The sequence below is a fragment of the Aulonocara stuartgranti genome, assembly GCF_965226115.1.
Source record: "Aulonocara stuartgranti genome assembly, chromosome: 3".
NCBI lineage: Eukaryota > Metazoa > Chordata > Actinopteri > Cichliformes > Cichlidae > Aulonocara > Aulonocara stuartgranti.
In genome coordinates, this window is record NC_138941.1 from 56,036,654 (window position 1) to 56,057,588 (window position 20,935).

At 42.1% G+C, this 20,935-nt stretch overlaps 1 protein-coding gene across 1 annotated transcript in view; it reads left to right on the forward strand.

Moving 5' to 3' along the window:
* The window catches only part of tec (tec protein tyrosine kinase), a 36,301-nt gene that overhangs the window by 13,839 nt on the left and 1,527 nt on the right, over positions 1–20,935 (forward strand). The window contains exons 5-17 of the mRNA XM_082522160.1: positions 2,320–2,448; positions 7,450–7,502; positions 7,616–7,815; positions 7,910–7,975; positions 10,792–10,846; positions 12,824–12,903; positions 12,993–13,126; positions 18,437–18,511; positions 18,732–18,903; positions 19,439–19,655; positions 19,781–19,845; positions 19,937–20,055; positions 20,148–20,305. Coding sequence (XP_082378286.1) covers positions 2,320–2,448; positions 7,450–7,502; positions 7,616–7,815; positions 7,910–7,975; positions 10,792–10,846; positions 12,824–12,903; positions 12,993–13,126; positions 18,437–18,511; positions 18,732–18,903; positions 19,439–19,655; positions 19,781–19,845; positions 19,937–20,055; positions 20,148–20,305 — 1,523 coding nt within the window. The remainder of the gene's footprint in view (positions 1–2,319; positions 2,449–7,449; positions 7,503–7,615; positions 7,816–7,909; positions 7,976–10,791; positions 10,847–12,823; positions 12,904–12,992; positions 13,127–18,436; positions 18,512–18,731; positions 18,904–19,438; positions 19,656–19,780; positions 19,846–19,936; positions 20,056–20,147; positions 20,306–20,935) is intronic.

Here is a 20,935-nt window from a genome sequence, read left to right on the forward strand (position 1 = left end):
TTGACCTGATTTCTCAAACCTCAGAAGTGCAATGGTTAGTTCACTTTTCTGTCTTATAGTTTGAACTGTGTATCATTACTGATGTTCTTCTAGAGGTCACAATGGTCTTTTTATTTTGTTGATCTTTTTATTCTAAATAATTTAATTCTCTTTATTTAAACAATGCAAGTATCAGTCATTAGGACTATAAATGGGTGCATCTCAAAGTCTTTCATAGGAAATAGATATCAATGAGTATAAATACAAACAGTATCATTATAGGTTAGGTGGCTGGTTGCAGTATAGATCAAAAACACGGGGATACTCTACATATTTCAGCTTCAACTGTGAATGACAACCCTGATGATCCTCTAATCGCCTGAGCCAAGGTGTGAAACTGGGCGTGGGTCCCAATCAGCCAGAGTTTCGGGTGAGTTCATTGTGAAACCTGGCCCCACCTTATCATGCGAATTCCTGAGGTCAGATGACCCAGGATGTGAGTGGGCGTTAAGGCGTCTGGGAAGGGATCTCAAAACTGGATTATAGATGGCAGACACCAACTCTCTGCCATCTATAATCCAGTCCAGGGGGTCCTGGATTATAGTCCAGGGGGTCCTGGATTATAGTCCTGGACCCCCTGATGATTAGAGGATCATCAGGGGGTCCTTTTGTCCCTCTGTGGTGGGATACTCCCACTAGGTTTATATCTGGGACTCTGCACCATTTGACCTTAGAACTGAAGAAGCTTCTCGGATGAGAGGTGAAACGTCTTCAAGCAACTTAAAGAAGTCCAGACGCTTTTCTTTGCAATGCAAGCTCCTTTGACTACGATGACCTGGATGACTGAGAACCTTCACAGACAACCCTCCTGTTGTGTTCACCCCCACCCTTACTTTAGAGCTCCGGTCACAATTGGCCAGTCTGTTTTAACAGCTCTTAAATTAACATAAGAAACATTTTTCACCACCAAATTCAGTTCAGTGGGTGGGTCAATGGGTCGTAAAGTGGGTCTTTCATTTTGCTTTATTCAGTTTGAAATTGAAATCGCTCAAACTTTCTTTAATTTGAGCATCTTCATGAACAAGTTGGATGAAATCTTTAATAATTACACGTTTTTAAATGTAGCCTCACTTTCGCATGGACTGGAAGCAAGTGGACAGTCGATAAAAAATTGTGTCATGGACTGGTGTTACTTTTCTTTCATTATTTATACTGAAATTATGGAAAAGGTAAAGGTCTGGAGTTGATTCAAAAAGATGTTTTTACATTTGAAAGCCACAGTCCAAATGAAACAGACAATCCTAAAGCTGCCAAAATAAATTAATCAGAGATCGGTAACCTTAGAAATGACCACATCAACATCAATCTGGTGCATATTGAGAATTTAAAAAAAAAAAAAGATAACATAAAAACACCCAGACGGTCACACGAGACTACACTGGTAGAGGATCACAGGATCCTTAGCATGATAAAGACAAACTCTTAAGAACATTCAACCTAATAAAGAGCACCCTCCAAGTGGTAGATATTTTATTTTCCAGAGAAAACTTGGTCAGAGAAAATACTGAATGCAAGATTTATGAACCATGAATCATCCTTAAGAACGGAAATGCCAAATTAAAGTAGTAAAAAAAAATCTGGACCAGCCAAACCTGGACAGAATTGCTTTTTTTGAGCAGGTGACATTAAAATGAACTCGTACCAGAAATATGGGGGGAAAAAAAGTAAGAACAGGGCTTGGAATGATTTATGATCTGGAGTATACAACAGCACCTGAAAACATGTGGCTTACAGTGGCAATAGGTCACTTGCATTTAGTAACGATGTGGGGAAGGAGCTAGATGAAGGGATTCAGTCAACTGCTGCAAAGTTGACTTCATGCCGCTTGGAAGCACAGATAGACAACAACCCAAAACCTCCAGTTAAAGAAAACCAAATGTTTTTAAGGTAAAGGAGTGGAATATTCTGCACTGACTGAGGCAGGAAGGCCCACAAACGAACAACTGAAAACAGCTGCATTAAACGTCTGGCAAGGGATGACAAAAGAGGAAACCCATCCTTTTGTGACAGTCATGAGTTCCTCACTTCAAGCTGTCACTACAACTGTAGCTGCAGTTTAAACATTTCACAAAGTGCTTTTGTTCATCTCTAAATTAAAGCTAAAGTTCTGTACTTCAGCTGCAGCTTTAGTGATGGCAGATGCAGTTTATCAACCTAACTTTATATACAGCTTATCAAGGAAAACCAGTCTCAGATAATCTAGACATAAAAATTCAAAGAGAAGCAGCAGGAAAGACCTGGTTTTGTTGAACTTTTGTGTGTTTGTGTGTGTGTATCCAGAGATCAAAGACAACGCAGAGGTCTTGGTGAAGTTTCACCCTCAGTTCTGGCAGGATGGGTTGTGGCTCTGCTGCCGCCAGGCAGAAAAACAAGCACTGGGGTGCGAGCAGTACAACCCGTTAGAAGACAGTAAGTGCCTGACGCTCATGTTTGCTTTCTGTGCTCCATCTAGACTTCCTGTCTCTTGACTTTGTTATTAACTTTATGGTTAATAACAACCTGTGGAAAAATAATTATCCTTCAAATGGAGCTTGTAACGAAGGCGGGCTGTCCAGAATGTCTACAAAGAAGCTGCAAAGCACACACTGCTTCAACCAGCCCCCCTCCAATGAAAATGATGCCTTTTATCCGTGTTTAACAGTCACGATTTCATAAAGAACAAACCAGTCTCATAAACCTGTGGGGTGACACTTTGACCCAGATCTGAAGCAAGGTTTAGCTTACATTAGCCACACATCTTAGCTGTTTGCTAAGCTGATGTCCTTACGCTGCACTCATTTTATGTCAGCTCAGTGTGAGCTAGCACCAACCACATCACATCAGTTGCATAATACTGGAAACTAACTAACTCCAAAATTCTACCTCAGTGTGTTAACATTAAATGCTACAGACCTTTATAGTGTCTTTTTGGCTCACAGTTTTGGCCCCCGAGCTTCACATAGAATCCACAAAATGTGTGTAAATACCAGTTTTCATATTTGCTGAATAATTTGTGTATTAAAAATTCATTCTGTGCATTGTATGCTGGAATAGAATAAAACAGAAAGCCTTTTTTTGACATTGTATTTATGATACAATGAGCTTTCATGTCCCAGAGTAACAGTTGCATGTTACATTTTTAGATCATGATATCAGCTACACCACAAAGCCACGTGCACATAATGTGAACGAGGTAGCTGTGCTATAAAGTGTCCGAGTCCACATTGAATGCGCAAATCATTATTGTCATGTGACATAAAAATAAATAAATACGCTATTGCCAAACGTAATTGCTCATCTGCCTTGAGTAACATTATTGATCCAAAGGGTTCAATATAATGTCAGCCCACCCTTTGCAGCTATAAGAGCTTCCACATCATCCACACATAACTCATCCATGTCTTTATGGAGCTTGCTTTGTGCACTGGTGCACAGTCATATTTGAACAGGAGGGTGCCACAAACAAACTGTTCCCACACAGGTAGGAGCATGAAGTAAACGTCTGTGAAATGGGACGGTCTAGCCTTCAGATTAGCGTCACCGCTGTCTTGGTGGAGTTTAATAAACTCAGCCGTCTGCTCCTTGCTATCTAAAATATAACAGGACACTGGCGTAAATTCTCGACCGCCTCACACTTCTGTTTCATCAGTTTCCTGTTTCTGTTTTCACATTCAGCTATCTAATCTAATCTAATAACTTTTATCTCAGCCAAACCGATTTAGTCCTGAACAAATAAAACACTGAAAAAAACCAAACTAGGTTGTCTAAGTGACTTATATATTGCGTTTAACCTGAGTAGCGAAAGACCGTGGTGATCTGAAAATGATGTGTGCCGTTCTCTGCGGCTCTAGTGACCCTCGAGCTCCCGGCGAGCTCTCGAGCTGGTGAATAACAGACGTCTCTGAAAACGTCGGAGGACTTTTGCAATTATATGATATCTTAATTAGCCAAGCAGATATTTGAAGTTTACACAGCTACATTCTCACCTGAAAATTTGCTAAAAGTCATAAGAGTAGAAAGAGTAATAAGAGTAATATTAAAACTTAATAGTGGCAGTTTTATTAAAACTTAAAACTGGAATTGGCTGGGCCATGCTCTGAATTCTGGGATATGGTGGGCCACAAAGGATACACCTGACCCATCCTTCAAATTTGGGGAAAAGGAGGACGCATTTGTTGGCTGCATTCGGAGGAGTCTACAAATTTGGACAGCCTTCATTGTGTCGCTGTGACGTAATCGGTCTACAAATGCGGCCTCAGGAGGATGCAGCCCATGAATTTGGACACCCCCAAAGTTTGGAGGTCAGCAGTGACTGACTCTGCAGAAAGTTGGCGACCTCTGTGTTCTGTCGTCTCCGATCGCTTCCACTTTGTGATAATACCACTAACAGCTGACTGTGGAATATTTAGTAGCGAGAAAATGTTATTACTGGACCCCTGAGAGCGACCCATTATTTCACAAATGTTTGTAACAGCAGCCTGCATGCCTATGTGCCTAGGAGACTACAATAATTTTGGCAATATATAAAAAAATAAACATAAAAACATATAGTGAGAATGTAATTCCAACAGTGTTTGAATGCAGCACACCTGCTTTTTGTAAGAGAGTGGTAATGGCCTTATAGAAGAAACCGTTCATGGTCTATTAGTCCTAGTTCTCAGTGTCTGAGCCAGTGACATGAGGACAGATGTTACAGGTCCCTGGTGGCCAGAGTGGCCGCAGTCTCAGGCAATGTTTTGGCCTCTGGCGAGGTAACAATATCTAGGAGAGAGAAGGATGACAGCCAATAATTTTGTGGCCTGTGCTAATGACCATTTGTAGCCTTTTTACACTCTTCGACAGCTGCTGGGCAACCAGCTTACCACACTGTGAGTCAGTATGTTAAAATACTCCCTCGTGGAGCGGTAAGAGGCCACCGGCAGCTGAGTTGTACTTGAATAGCATTTAAGTGCCCCAGATAAAGCCTAATAGTTTTGTATAGTCACACACACAGTTGAAGCTACAGTGCTTCAATAAACCAACTATTTCTTTAAATGTAAACCTTTGAGTTTGCAAAGTGACTCCAGTCATCAGTGAAATGTAGCGATAACTACATTAATACACTTTGGTAGAGTACCTCAAACTCGTTCGCACAGTAAGTAGAATACATTTGTAAAAATCGGTGAACCTTTCACAGTAAAGGTTTTCAGATAAAACTGAGTTGCTCCGTTGTCATGGTTATTTTATTACATTTTGAAACCCTTGATTCACCAAGTGAGAAGACAAAAACAGGAAATTGCATTTATAGCTTAAAAGCTGAGGCGTTGACTAGTGCACTACGCCGCAGTGATGTGGCTGATCAACAGCTGTTGATCAGCCACATCACTGGTGACCAGAAGCAGAAGGGTCAAGAGGTCAGTGTGAACTGAAAGCAGAGATGATGGTGAAGATGAAACTGAATGCGAAAATGTAAAAACTTCATGCTTGACTCGCTGGACTAAATGACTACAGACCCGTGGCTCTGACATCTGTGGTCATGAAGTCATTTGAGCGCCTAGTTCTCTCCCATCTCAAGACCCTCACGGCCCCCCTCCTGGACCCCCTGCAGTTTGCATATAGAGCCAACAGGTCTGTAGACGACGCCATCAACATGGCCCTACACTTCATCCTGCAGCATCTGGACTCCCCAGGAACCTACGCCAGGATCCTGTTTGTGGACTTCAGCTCTGCCTTCAACACCATCCTTCCAGACCATCTCCGAGGCAAGCTTTCCCAGATGAATGTGCCTGATCCCATCTGCCGGTGGATCACTGACTTCCTGACGGACAGGAAGCAGCACGTGAGGCTGGGAAAGAATGTCTCGGACTCCCGGACCATCAGCACCGGCTCCTCTCAGGGCTGTGTTCTTTCTCCTCTGCTCTTCTCCCTGTACACCAACTGCTGCACCTCCACCCACCAGTCTGTCAAGCTAATCAAGTTCGCAGATGACACCACCGTCATTGGGCTCATCTCGGACGGGGACGAGTCTGCCTACAGGAGGGAGGTTGAACGTCTGGTGTCTTGGTGCAGCCACAACAACCTGGTGCTGAATGCCCAGAAGACAGTGGAGATTATTGTGGACTTCAGGAAGCACACAGCCCCACTCCCCCCCATCATCCTGACTGACACCCTGTTGGGTCTGTGTTTCAACAAACCCCGCTAATTCTAGAGACTTATTCATCACGAAGAAAACAAGACAGTCGATCGATCCATTACTTGCACAAGGGAGGCCTCGTCTGTGTCCAGCACGACAAAGAACCCCAATGGTGGCCTCCTCTCGCTGCCTTTTATTGACAAACTTCAAACAATAGTTTACAAAGCACCTCCCCTTGCAACCCCCCTTTGGTTACTGTATGTAAATGTATACAGTGTGTGTGTGTGTGTGTGTGTGTGTGTGTGTGTGTGTGTGAGACCTCCTGCTGACCAAAGGGTCATAAACCCAGGAAGCTTACATCAAAAGAAACAGATCTTTCAGATAGGATGCATCTACAATAAAACCTCCCCCAGCACAGAGTGGCTGGAGAGGTGGTCAGGATCAAAGGAATGGCTTTGATCCTACTGCTTAAACTAAGACTGTACAAATTTAAGAAACACAATGGCAACATTCAACAATTAGACTTAACACACCCCCATCACCTCTGTGGACTCATTCCGCTTCCTGGGTACCACCATCACCCAGGACCTGAAGTGGGAGCCCACCATCACCTCCGTCATTAAGAAAGCCCAGCAGAGGATGTACTTCCTGAGGCAGCTGAAGAAATTCAACCTGCCAACACGGACGATGATGCAATTCTACACTGCAATCATCGAGTCCATCCTCACCTCCTCCATCACCGTGTGGTACGCTGGAGCCACTATCAGGGACAAACAGAGACTGCAGCGTGTTGTGCGCTCTGCTGAGAAGGTGATTGGCTGCAGACTCCCATCTCTGCAGGACCTGTACACCTCCAGGACACTGCGGCGTGCAGCCCGGATCTCAGCTGACCCTTCTCACCCTGGACACAGTCTGTTTGACCTGCTCCCCTCAGGCAGGAGGCTCCGGTCCATTCGCACCAGAACCTCTCGCCACAAGAACAGTTTCTTCCCCTCTGCTGTTGGACACATGAACAATAACCACATGACTGTCCCCGCCACTAACACATGACCCTACGCTGTGTCACTGCATCATTTCATGTTTGGCACTGATCACCACCTGCACTCATGTATATATCTTTCTACGTAGCACTCATAATTCTTATTCTCATGTATATATCTCATGTATATCGCATGCACATATCTTTCTTTCTACATAGCACTTTAATTCTTATTGTCTGCACTGAAGCACCGCAGCAATTTCCTAATGTTGTAAACCTCAACATCTGGCAATAAACCCATTCTGATTCTGTTTCTGTTCCTTTTTTTTTTTTTTTTTAGTTTCCAGAAAACCTCTACCCCCGATTCCTGGAGCGAAGTGTAAAAAAGAGAGGGTAACCACACGTACACACACACGTGCACACGCACACACGTACACACACGTACTACCAATATATCAGTATAAGCCAGGAGCTGCAAGCCTGTAGTCACTCCTACTCCTCCTCAGCGTCGGACTCCTCCTCCTGCCCCCCCGACCCCCGAAGATGATGAGGAAGACGATGAGGAGGCTGAGGAAGAGGTGGTGGTCGTGGCTATGTATGACTTCCCCGGCATGGAGCCTCATGATCTGAGTCTGGTGAAAGGGGAAGAGTATGTCATCGTGGATAAGTGTGACGTCAACTGGTACAGGGCACGCAACAAGTATAAGTGAGTTCACGCTGTATTTCTGTGTTTTACCACCTAGTTTCTCATGTCTTTGTGTGTTGTGGTGATGTGGTAGTTTGTTTGTGTTTTTTCACAGTGAGGAAGGATACATTCCAAGTAACTATGTAACTGAGAAAAAATCCGGAAACTTGGTCCAATATGTGTGAGTGTGTTAATCATTTCCCAGTTACAGTTTGAGTTTAATGGCTGGCTGAATCCTAATGTCTGGACCTTGTTAATACAGGGTTTTTGAAATTTGGCATTTACTGAGTCTACACAAGCACACTTTCTATGGACTGAAAGCATGGCCAACCACCAAGCAGTTAAACACATGTTGGGAAAAGTAGTCTTGGGCAACGCCACATTTGAATTGAGTTTGATATGTGGTTATTTGCTTAAGTTAACTGTGTTTACTTAATTACATCTTACAGGTTATACAGGTTTCCAAAGTTAAAGTGTAGATTTCTGATCAAAGCTGTGATAGTTATATATTTAATAGTTAGACCTTTATGATAAAACCAGCATCTGTATGAGTAGAGGTCACACACTTGCATTGTGTTGTATTATTGTCCTATAGACAACTTCTTAAATCTTACAATTTGATCTACAAAATTAACCCTTTAAAGCCGAACGGAGCAGCACGCTCCGTTTTGCGTAACAGTTTTTAAATTTTTTACCTTCAGGGCCTTATAAGCCTATACTGGTGTTTTTCAAATTCATGTTAGACTTTATGCTTTTCTGTGTCGTTTCTGGGATGCTTAGAACTCATATTGCACTGCTGGAAATAGTTTATTTTGATGCACATGCTGGGTTTTTTGGGGTTTTTTTTGCAAATTTGCATCATAATATTTATTTTCGTTTTTCCTGCAGTATATACAAATTGGTGTATCTCAAAAATAAAATTATAAAGACACTCAAAATAAATTTCCTGTTGTTTGAAACAATTTTGTGCAACTTTTTTGTATTTACAGTTTTGAGGGATAAACCTCTTAAATTTCTCTAACTAGAAATATATGTATAAAAAACAGAAAAACAAAAACAATTTTCAATTGTTTTGCAGTTTTTTGCAATTTTTTGCAATTTATGTAATTACTATGCACTTAATGCATACACATTATTAAAATTTTGGCTACAATGGTTGTATTGATGTATAGCAACTTGAAATGCTCCCAAAAATGGCACTACAGCATAGGGCTGCTCGATTATGGCAAAAATGATAATCACGATTATTTTCACTGAAATTGAGATCTCGATTATTTGACGATATTTATTTAACCCTTTAAGACCTACTATAGAACCAAGTCCGCCAGAGCTTATATTATTTTTTTACATGTTGTAGTGCCATTTATGGGAGCATTTCAAGTTGCTATACAACTGTTATAGCCCATATTTTAATAATATGTATGAATTAAGTCCATAGTAACTACATTAATTGCAAAAAAGTGCAATAAACTACAAAAAAAAAATTGAAAATCGTTTTTGTTTGTTTTTTTACATATATTTCTACTTGGAGAAATTTAAGAGGTTTATCCCTCAAAACTTTAAATACAAAAAAGTTGCAAAAAATAGTTTACAACAACAGGAAACTTATTTTGAGTGTGTTCATAGTTTTATTTTGGAGATACACCAATTTTTATATACTGCAGGAAAAACAAAAAAAACAATCCTATGATGCAAATTTTCAAAGAAAACAGCAGGTGCATCAAAATAAACTATTTCCAGCAGTGCAATTCGAGTTCTAAGCATCCCAGAAACTATTCAGAAAAGTCAAACATGACCAGTATAGGCCTTTAAGGCCTACAAGTAAAAAAAACTACATTTCCGCGAAAATGACGTCACTTCCGGTTTCGGCCAGGAAATGGACATGTGATAGTTCGCGCTGACGCCTGTTTCACTGTGGGAAGTGTTACGAACAGCTGATCGGATCAGCGAAGCGTGTTTCTGGAATATTATGTTTTTGTTCCTGCAAGCACTTTTTATGCAATTTTTGCAAAGCTTTATGTGGAAGGAAACCGTGACCGAGGACAAGCTGATGGTATGAGATGTAAGTACAACTCCTCTGGTTTCATATGCAAAACAAATTATTGCGCTAGCTTACATGGTCCAGGTTCTACAGGGATTTAAAAATAGTTACACAAAACGGAGCGTGCTGCTCTGACGGCTTTAAAGGGTTAACAATGACTTTAAAAAATAATATAAAATAGTGTGCAACACCACTGAAGTTTTTTTTTTTTTTTACCTCTCTTTTCAACCAACGGCAGTCACTCTCCTCTCCAAATAACTTCTGCTTAGCTTTCCGAGCTTCCCTCGGGTCCTCTTAATCAGCGGTCTCCAACCTTTTTTGCACCACGGACCGGTTTATGCCCGACAATATTTTCACGGACCGGCCTTTAAGGTGTCGCGGATAAATGAGGGAGGGGCTAATAATCGGCTCAGTCATTTTTAATGATCGTTGAAAGCCCAGATCGTAATCGTGATTAAAATTCGATTAATTGAACAGCCCTACTACAGCATGTAAAAATGTAAAGATAAGCTCTGGCGAACTTGGTTCTATGGTAAGTTAGGTCTATGGTAGGTCCCAGGGTTAATTAAAATTAAACGAATCTTGAACATTTATTAACGAAAAATGCTAAAAACACTATAAATGAAGTGAAACTAAACCAAAATTGAAACTCTCATGGTTGACTTTCAGCTTTCCTGAGACACCATCACAATGTCATTGGTGAAATAGCAAATCTAGGTTTTGCCACTGTAAGTTGATCAAAAACTGTAGAAGAGATATTTCGATCATTTGGAGGCTGATGTTGTACTCTTGAAGTAAATGTATTTGCAGTTGAATCGTAAAGTTCACTGTGAGTCATGCTATCTTCCAGTAAACGCTTATTTCACTCTTGATGTTTGGATTCAGCCAGCTGATAGTGCTTCACAAAGCAGGCAGAGCACTAGAGTCTCATGTTGTGTTTTCTTTGTTTGTTCCAGCTGGTACAATAAAAATGTCAACAGGAATAAAGCTGAGGAGCTGCTGAGGAAGGAGGTTAGGCTCTCTTTCCTTCCTTTGGTTCTTTGTCTTTATTCCCTCCCTGTTTATACGTACTTCTATGATTTAGAGACGGTGATATTAGTGATAGCATGTTGCTGAACGAAATCTGTTCTTAAGAAAACACAAATTTAGATATTTTCAGCCCTTCCAGTTTTCTGGATTCTTTGACTAAGGTGACTGAGATAACAGAAATTACTGTTGTGTGGATTAGAAAAGTCTTGAATTTTAAACTTGTGGAATCCGTCAACCTCTTAATAGCCGCCAGGCAAACTGTTTAATGTTAAAATGGGTTCTACTTAGCTATATGGTGTCCACAAACTAGAAAATGTTAGATTTCAGTCTAGTCTCATGCATTTTGGCCTTTCAGTTTTTCTTTTCAAAGTATTTACATTTAAGAGTTCCACACAGGTTAGCATTTTATTGTAAAAGAGGTGGATGTTAATCAAATATAAGGCCTAATCATAGATGGTTTGTCAGTGACATGTTCTGGTAACTGTTTTACTGGTGAAACTACAAAGTTTAGTCTGCAAAGTTTCAGGCATGTTTGCTCTTTGCTTTCTATGATGTCAGAAAGAAGGGATATCTCTAATATGGTAATTACAGGCACACTTTCACAGCTGAGCAGCTGGTGTGTTTAATGAACGGACCCAAAAGCAGACACGGGAGAACTGAACTGAAGTTAAACAAAAAGCGAGCCTTTATTGGGGCTGATACACAATAAACAGAAAAACAAGCCGAGATTAAACTTGGGCGAAACTAAACTAAACCTAAACTGGGAAAACTAAATAACTCTGACAAATTGTGAAGAGGCTGAGGAACTATGAATCAACTATGACAGCAATGATAACTATGACAAGAGGTATATGAACACACCACCGAACAGAGGCAGCAATATAACATAGCTAACATTAACCGTGCAGTGAATCCTGCTTGTGCCGTGATATTCAGGACTGCAAACCGAGCAGCATCACTGACTTTCAGTTTGTTGTGTTTGTGGGTATATGACTGACTGAATATAAAACGTAAAGGCTTTAAAACCAAGTTAACGCTGCAAGTACAAACATCACTAATGTCACATAACTTTGCCGACATGTGGCCAACAGTAATGTTTTAATGTTCTTCTTTATTAAACATTCATACGGAGCCCCGCAGGGGACATGGGAGAAAAAAAAATTAAGACGGACTTTTGCGAGATCTCGCAAAACTAACTCGGGATCTCGCAAAACTTTTGCGAGATCTCGCAAAACTAACCCCATTTCAGCCATCTGCCGTTTTTTTCCAAAGAAAATATCCACACCCACCACCGCGCTATGAATTGTGGGATATATGGGACCACAAAGTCTACACCGGACTCACCCCTCAAATTGGAGAACACTTCGAATTGGGACAGCCGTCATCGTGTCGCTGTGGCGTAATCGGTCTCCAAATGCGCACTACGGAGCGTGCGGTCGCTGGATTGGGACACAGCCAGAGACACCACAGGGGAAGTAAAACAAAACGCATAGAACGTGAAGACACTTGACTCTTCAAAAGGGGAAACAGAGATGTAGAAATGACAACACAGGCTTGACAGCATGAAACATGCAGACAAGAAATACATAAAACCTACTGTGAACAGCTGAACAGAAACCCACCTGCTCAGCTCTTCTATATACAAATCAGTAGAAGGTTGGCTTATAAGGGGCTGAGCTAAAATGAATTATATCAAACTAAGGTTGAATGGAGTGTTTTTTTTTTATCTTTTAACAAGCCCTATGTAGCCGAGCCATCTGGGGTTAGTTAGTTTTTGCCTGTTTGGAAGGCTCAAATGGAAAATCCTGAAAGAGGAAAAACTGCAAGGTCAAAACTTTATTTTGTGGCTGAAACAACCCTAGCCCAAAATCTAGTCTGTTGGTGCCCTAGTGTATGTTGAGAGGTTAAACAAAAATCTTATTTAGTTTTCAGCCTTTGTCTCTGTGCCATGCCCTCCAGGATAAAGAAGGAGCCTTCATTATTAGAAACTCCAGCACCCCAGGAACCTACACTGTTTCGCTCTACACCAAGTCTTCAGGGTAATTCTGCACATGTGTGGTAGTTATAAGTTTTATGTAATAAAAGCTGGTACAACTTGATTTACACTGTGGTTATGTTGTATTTGTAGGGATGGAGGTGCAGCTATTAAACATTACCACATCAAGGAGACACAAACCCTACCAAAACACTTCTACCTGGCTGAGAAACATCTCTTCAGCTCCATCCCAGACCTGATCGAATACCACAAACATAATGCAGCAGGTAACCAACACACAATTTGTGTAGACTATTAAACAGTGACTTAAGCTAAATGCATTACGGTGCTTTTCTGACCCTCTGAGGCCTAAAACATCAATGGTGACAGTGACGTGCCCCAGACCCACCCCCTAACACTAACCCTGTGTTACAGAGATGGGACGAAGTACTGTTCTGGTAAAAATATAAATGATATTTTATGCATATCAGCTGATTATTTATTTTGATCCCTGCTTTTCAAAACTCAGGAGACTTACTTTGGTCGCCCTGTCCGCATTGGGTGGAAAATCCCCGCCAGCGTACTCGATCAGCTGCGGCTGGCCTCATCCCATGCAATGTCTAAGGCACGTAAATCATCAATGAAAGTCCTCCACCTTTTTGTATGGGCGTGGCCTGGTTTGCGTCTTCCATGGGGAGGGTTCCACGTGATGGCAATCTTGGGCAGTCTTTGCGGGAATTGACATAGAATGTGACCTCCAAAGTGCACTGTCCGCTAAGTCACAATGCCATGGAGGGGACGTGTTGCAGTCCGATGGTTGCTCTCCGACACACAACATCATTCATGGTCAGCATCTCTGTTGCTTGCAAGGATGCTGCCCAGGTAGGTGAATTGATTCACCTCCTCCAGCGGTTGCAGTGCTACATAAAGGGGTCCTGTGTTGTCATGTAACCAATCCTCATGGCCTTGGTCTTGTTCCCACTGATCCACAAGCCCACTTTGGCTCTTGCTCCAAGTTTGATGTCATGGTTTTCATGTTCTTCTGGATGTCAGCCATCAGCGATGTCATCCATGAAGCCGAGGTCCTTCAGACGTGTTGGTGGATGCCAAGGTATCCCAAAGCCATCCATGGCCATGGCAGTCCGCAAAACAAAGTTGATGTTGAGAAGGAAGAGTAGGGGAGAGAGAATGCACTGGTTCAGGGTCTCTTTGAAGTGTTCCAGAGGGCGTCTTCTTCCTGTTTGGTCAGCAGCAGGTTGACATTTTTTTCTTTGACAGGTACTCGCTGCCCACTCTTTGCACCAGTGAGTTCATGGACAATGTGATTGAGGGTCTTCGTGTCAAACTCAGGAGAACAAAACCTCAGCAGGGAAAACATTGTTGGGGTTTTCTCTGTTGTAATCGCTGTAAATCAGCTGATTATACTTTGCACTTTTTCAGTGCAACATCTGCTGATGGCTTAGATGAGCCTTGTCCAAATGGCTATTTTCATGTAGTCAATGCTTTTCAAGCTAATTTAGTGAACTTACAATGTTTTTCCTGAATACTATCGTTATGTTTACTGCAGGAAGAAACTCTAAAACTTTGTAAAGAGTGACAGCGACGAGAGTGAGAGAAAGAGAGAAAGAGTTTTGAGACGTGAGAGATATGTGACTTTTAGCGTGTTTGGAGTCTAAAGTTAGTTTGTTGTGTTGTGTAGTGTAATCGATAGTTTTGTTTTGTGTGTCAGAACAATAGTGCAACTGCTGAATATCACAGTTGCTGCCAAAACAGCCACCAAAGACAGATTGCAGTGTAAATGCTGTCTCCAGGTGGAAAACAGGAGGAGGGATACACCTCCTGCTGTCAGGCCTACAGGTATCAGACTTGTGATGTTTTTTTTTTTTTTTTTTTTTTTTTTTTTTTTTTTGGCCTGTCCCGTTTGGCTCTTTTGCCATCAGAATTGTTGTCTAAAGGCAAAGAAAGATGCCCAACGGATTTACTTTACCAAACTGACCATCCCAGCCTTGCCGTAATGGTCCATTTGATTCACCTTTTATTGTTTATTTTATTTTCACTTACTGAATACGGGACAGACTTGACTGGGGGAAAGAAGGGGAGAAAGAAAGAGGGAAAGAGAAACAGCTGAGAAGAGGGACGGGGGAGAAGGGCAAAAGACAAAAACCAACAGAACGGGCAGAGGAAAAAAAATGCATATATCAATCACCTGGATCACCTGCTGAGAAAGACTTGTGATGTTCTTCTTTATCTTACAGTGGATAGAAATGATGTTTTGGACTTGCACAAATAATTTGAGTGCCATCTTATTTGATGCAGAACACATGATTGTTTTGTAAATACTGAAGTGTTAAACCAAAGCTTTTTTTAATTTAAAAAAAGCTTTGGTTGCATTTTTAGGTAAATAGCTGCATATAACCTTTGTTGTTTGCAAAACCTTCGTTTTTAAAATTTACAGTTTATATTTGCATTTCAAGTTATAAAAATCATTCAGTAAACATGTTTGTGTTTTTTACAGTGTAAAATATCACTTTTTTCTACTCAGATTTTAAGCCTTTAGTCTGATTTCAGATCAATTGTGTTAATACAATATGTCAAAATGAAAAAATAATTATAAATTCAGACATGTGAGGTTGTGCTGAAAAGAATGATACTAAAGAAGGAAAGGTAAATATTTTTTAAAGGTAAAATGTAGAAGTAAAACGTAGTCGAAAACGGCCAATTGTACCCTGGACCTGGTTAAACTTTTTTTTTTTAAGTATCACAATAGTTACTTTTCTTAGTAATCAGTTACTTTTATAAAATTGGGACTCAGTTACATTTTGAAGAAGTAACTACTAACTATAACTTTTTTTTCTCCTTTTTTTTTTTTTTTTTGCCTGTCTCGTTTGGCTCTTTTGCCATCAGAATTATTGTCTAAAGGCAAAGAAAGATGCCCAACAGATTTACTTTACCAAACTGACCATCCCAGCCTTGCCGTAATGGTCCATTTGATTCACCTTTTATTGTTTATTTTATTTTCACTTGCTGAATACGGGACAGACTTGACTGGGGGAAAGAAGGGGAGAAAGAAAGAGGGAAAGAGAAACAGCTGAGAAGAGGGACGGGGGAGAAGGGCAAAAGACAAAAACCAACAGAACGGGCAGAAAAAAAAAAGAAAAAAATGCATATATCGATCACCTGGATCACCTGCTGAGAAAGAAAAAAGAAAACAAGCAGAAGAGAACAAGAGTAATAGAATAAACAGCATCACAATGATATATGGGAATATGACAGTAAATACTAAATATTAAACATTATTGTGCAGCACATAAGATCAACAGAACACAGTGTGCTTTGAGGTAGGAGCCAAAAAGGGTGTAGTTTGTGGGTGTGATCACCCGTGTGTACACCTGTGAGCATGGACGCGCTTGTTTTTTTAAAAGGTTCCTTCATGTAATGATCTGCTAGAGGGTGTGGGGGGGCCACAGCCCCGTCCTCCAGGGCATGAAGCAGGTATGGAGGAGATCAAAACTCCAGACATCCAGAGGCCCCCAGAACACAAGAGATCATGGAAGACCAACAGAGGGGCAGCCGCGCCACTGTCCCAGAAAGAGCTGAGGAGAGTCCCAGATGAGGGCTCACTCAGCAGCCGCGGAGCAGAAGCCAGGGGGAGTTGCAGTGACGCGCCCGTGAGCTCCGCCGGCAGCCAGCCGTGCCTGAGTGACCAAGCCCCAGGCCGAGAGGCCGGGGGCACCCCACCTCCGAAGTGGCCCGAGCGAGCCCCAGGCTCCAGGCCCCGATAAGCGGCCGCCAAGGAGTGAGCCGGTGTGTACCTGGACGCCCATCCCCGGACACAAAGAACCACCAACGCACCGATGTCTGAGGGAGTCCGCCACTGGCAGGGAAGTGGTGGTAGGGAGAGATAGGTCTCCAAACCTTGGAGGGCCTGAGGTGTCCCCAGAGAGGTGGCGTCTGATACCCAACCTGACATATAGACACAGACATACAGGCACACACAGATACAAACATCCATTCCCACCCTCATGCTCTCATATGCACTTACTCCACACTCAACCAACGTGGAGACAGACATAAAGAGACGCTGTACACACGATCACACTCCCCAAGCGTACTCTACGAACCGGGTCTAGGTACCCTTGCCCCTGGAGGGGGGAACTGCACCCAGACCCAGGTGGTGTTACCCTTTTCCCTGCGGTGGGGGGAGGCAGACCGCCCCGACTCCGCAGCAGCAGGGAGGCCCCACACTCCAGACCGCAGTCGGACGGCCAACTCCTCCTCCTAGTCCTAGCCCCCCTGCTCCAGCAGGTCGCAGAGAACGGGGGTGAGAGAGACTCCAAACCTCCCTCCACCCACTCATTGTAGTGTTGATGCATGTGTGTTCTAAGGTGCATTTAAAACCCAGGAGGGCATGGAGCTACCTGCCAGAGAGCAGCAGGTAAGCGCATGGTCCCTCCTGCTAGCCCTCAATGTCTACGTGTATTTAAAATTGAGAGGTGGGCAACGACGCCAGGGGTGAGGTCTACACCCTGATGGTCTTTTGGAATCCATGTATTGTGCCCACCCCCGAGATCCTATATGTATGTGTAATGAGAGTGTGACTAATGTGAATGTCTAAGTTGTGAGATAAAATTGAGGCAGAGGCAGCCAGAAGGGGACAGAGGGGGGGGTGGTAGCCTCCTCTGCACCCTGGTGACATACCCCTACTCCAAGGCCCTGCATGTGTGGGTGGTTGTGGTGGAGCGGGAAGAGGTTTCCTAACTATAACTAATTACTTTTTCAAAGTAATTTGCCCAACACTTTGCAATAAATACTATAATATGATATGATGTATAAAGGTATTAATGTAGAAAGAAATTGTTTTCTGACAACATTAGATTTGGCTGGAATTGAGAATTATTCTTGCAACTTATTGAAAGTTGTGTCCATCCATCCATTCATCATCTTCCACTTATCCAGTCAAGGGTACTGTATCCCAACTGCAAATCTGTAACAGGGGTTAAATTGTGTACAGTTTAAAAAGAAGTTCTTTAGGTTCTTTGTACTTACCATTTTCAGTTTTAAAGAAAATTAATATTACACAGTACTTAGACTTAATTTGAGCAGTTTTATCTCACTACTGAAAGTAGTATGTATAGTAGTAGGATATTGCAGGGTCTTCACCTTACAACATAAAGTGCCTTGAGGCAACTGCTGTTGTCGCCCCAAGGCAGGTCTGCCATCGCGCTTGCTTTTTCTAGTCACAGGTCAAAAGAAGTTCAGTTCATAGAGTGATGCAATCGTGCATCTGAGAAACGGTAGAAAGTTCGAGCTCGTTTGCACAGTTTTCTGAAAAGAACAATTTGTGAACTTATGAATTTGTGCTTATTTGTGTCGACTGCTGCCATCATGATAACTGTTCAACTCTGACAGCTGAGAATAAAGGCAAAGCTTTGAAGTATCATTTAAGCCTCACCTATACCGACCTAGATAATGACTCAAAAATGTTGAATGTGGATAAATGTGACGGAAAGCTTCCTTTTCTGGGCTCCCCTCTTAGCCTATCATGAAGGGCTCTCTGGTAAAGTTTACATTTATATCTCTCTACATGTCTCTCTTAGGTCTTGTAGCCAGGTTGAGATATCCTGTTGGAAAACAAGACAAATCAGCTCCATCCACTGCTGGCTTCAGCTATGGTGAGTCTTTACGATGAACTGTGTATCTTTAAACAAATAATGCTCTTTCTTTTTTACCCTTTTTGCTCTTTATTGAACTAACATTAAAAATTAACCATTGCTTGATTGATGCTAGCTTGAGTACAGACTAGAGTTTACTCAAGAACGACAAATATCACGAACAATGTCTTGGTAGGAGTTATCGTGTGCTCTTGTAATGTTTGACATTTTTTCCTTTCAGAAAAGTGGGAGATTGACCCCAATGAACTAACCTTCATGAAGGAGCTGGGCTGCGGTCAGTTTGGAGTAGTGAGGCTCGGCAAGTGGAGAGCTCAACACAAAGTGGCCATCAAGGCGTTAAAGGAGGGAGCCATGTATGAGGAAGACTTCATTGAGGAGGCCAAGGTTATGATGTAAGTAAGGAAAAGGCCAAAGTCATACTGGATGAGGAAATGGTGTGAGAAAGAGGGATTTTTGCAGGTCTATTCAAAAACAGCACAGATGAAGTCGTCCTTCACCTGTTCTACCACCTGGTGGAGTTTAAAAAGTCCTACAGCAATATTTCACCTACACCTTATCTATGTGCCTCCATAGTTTATAGTGGTTTACAAATTCACCTCATAAGTGAAAGATTCCAGCTTTGTCCTGGGAGACGACACATCCTTTCACTGTGTGAAAATCTGCCACATCAAACATGTGGAGCTACCTAGTGTGGTGACCGCTTGCGAAAAAGGGAGCAGCCAAAAGGAGCTTTCCTTATCTATTCTCCGTCAAGTAGAAGGTTGTCTCAGAACAAGTAGAGAAATGATGAAGCAATCAAATATGACAAAGGAGGAACTGAAATCTGTAACCGACTCTTCACATTTGAGCCTCTTTGACCAATAAATATTTGAAACTGCTGCTTGGAAAATGTCATTTCCATTTAACAAAACCAACTCCCCTCTCCAGGAAACTGTCCCACCCCAAACTGGTACAGTTGTATGGGGTGTGCAGCCAGCAGCGGCCAATCTACATTGTCACGGAGTTCATGGAGCAGGGCTGCCTGTTGAACTACCTCAGGCAGCGGCGGGGCAGCTTTAACCAGGGGTGCTTGCTGAGTATCTGTTTGGATGTCTGCGAGGGCATGGCACACCTGGAAGCCAACGGCTTCATCCACAGAGACTTGGTAACTTCAAGCTTGGCTTATCGTTGGGAAACTGTTAAATCCATCACTAAGTAAATTGAGCTGCTAAGTACTTTTAGTCATATGTTTTGATTCCATCCTCTTCTGTTGTTCTTCGTTTTCTAAAGGCAGCCAGAAACTGTCTGGTAAACGACTCTCTAGTGGTGAAAGTGTCTGACTTTGGCATGACCAGGTACAAGTTTCCCTCCAGTTATAAATGACTCGCATCAAGTCAGCAGATAGAAAATAAAAGCGTCTGATATCACTAAATGGTTTAAATGCAGATACGTGTTAGATGATCAGTACACCAGCTCATCGGGCGCCAAGTTTCCTGTGAAGTGGTCACCTCCTGAAGTCTTTAACTTTTGCAAATATAGCAGCAAGTCGGACGTCTGGTCATACGGTGAGCTGGAACATTTTTCCACTTAGTTTAACAGACAGAAATTTTCTCAGCGCTCATAAAAAAAAATCGCCTCTCTGTGTTTGGGTCTCCAGGTGTGTTGATGTGGGAGGTCTTCACAGAGGGTCGGATGCCATTTGAGCAAAGCCCCAACCATGAGGTGGTGACATTAGTTACACAGGGTCATCGCCTGTACAGGCCCAAAATGGCCAAGCCTGCCATCTATGACACCATGCAGATGTGTTGGTATGAGGTGAGTAAAAAATGGGAAGTAAATTCTTCATATGAGGCTCGTTTCTTATAATTTTTTATTTTTTAAATGTATTTTTTAGCTGTTATTTTTATATTGATAGGATTTTATATTATTTTACTTACTCAATCTGAAAAATGTTACAAAAGTATTCAAATTAATATGGTCTAGTACACCGTATGCCCCCCTTTAGACTCACCGCTGTTCACTTCCATGTAAAATAGGATGGCTGTCATCAGCCTTCAGCAAGCTGTATAATTTAAACATGATATCAGACCATGTTAAAGGTTCTTCTGCATATTTTTATACAACATCTGAAAGCTTACTGCAGATTTTTCTCTTCGTAAAACAAACGGCGGTGGATGGAGTAACGGCTCCGCCTTTTTGCACTTCCGGTGTGTAAACAGACTCCGGCTCCACGTTAAACTGTGGCAGTGTCATCATCGCTGCTGTTGTGTTATGAGTGTTAATGTTTAAAGCTGGAGGCTGTGTGGGCTTAATGTTGTCAAACTTTTTATTCACACATTGCTCTGAAATACGTTTGTATTGCAGGTCTGTTTTTAGTCACGAATGTGGGTGAAACACTCACGTTTCCATGGTGACAATGGCGTGCTACCAAGCCTTGCCCTAAAC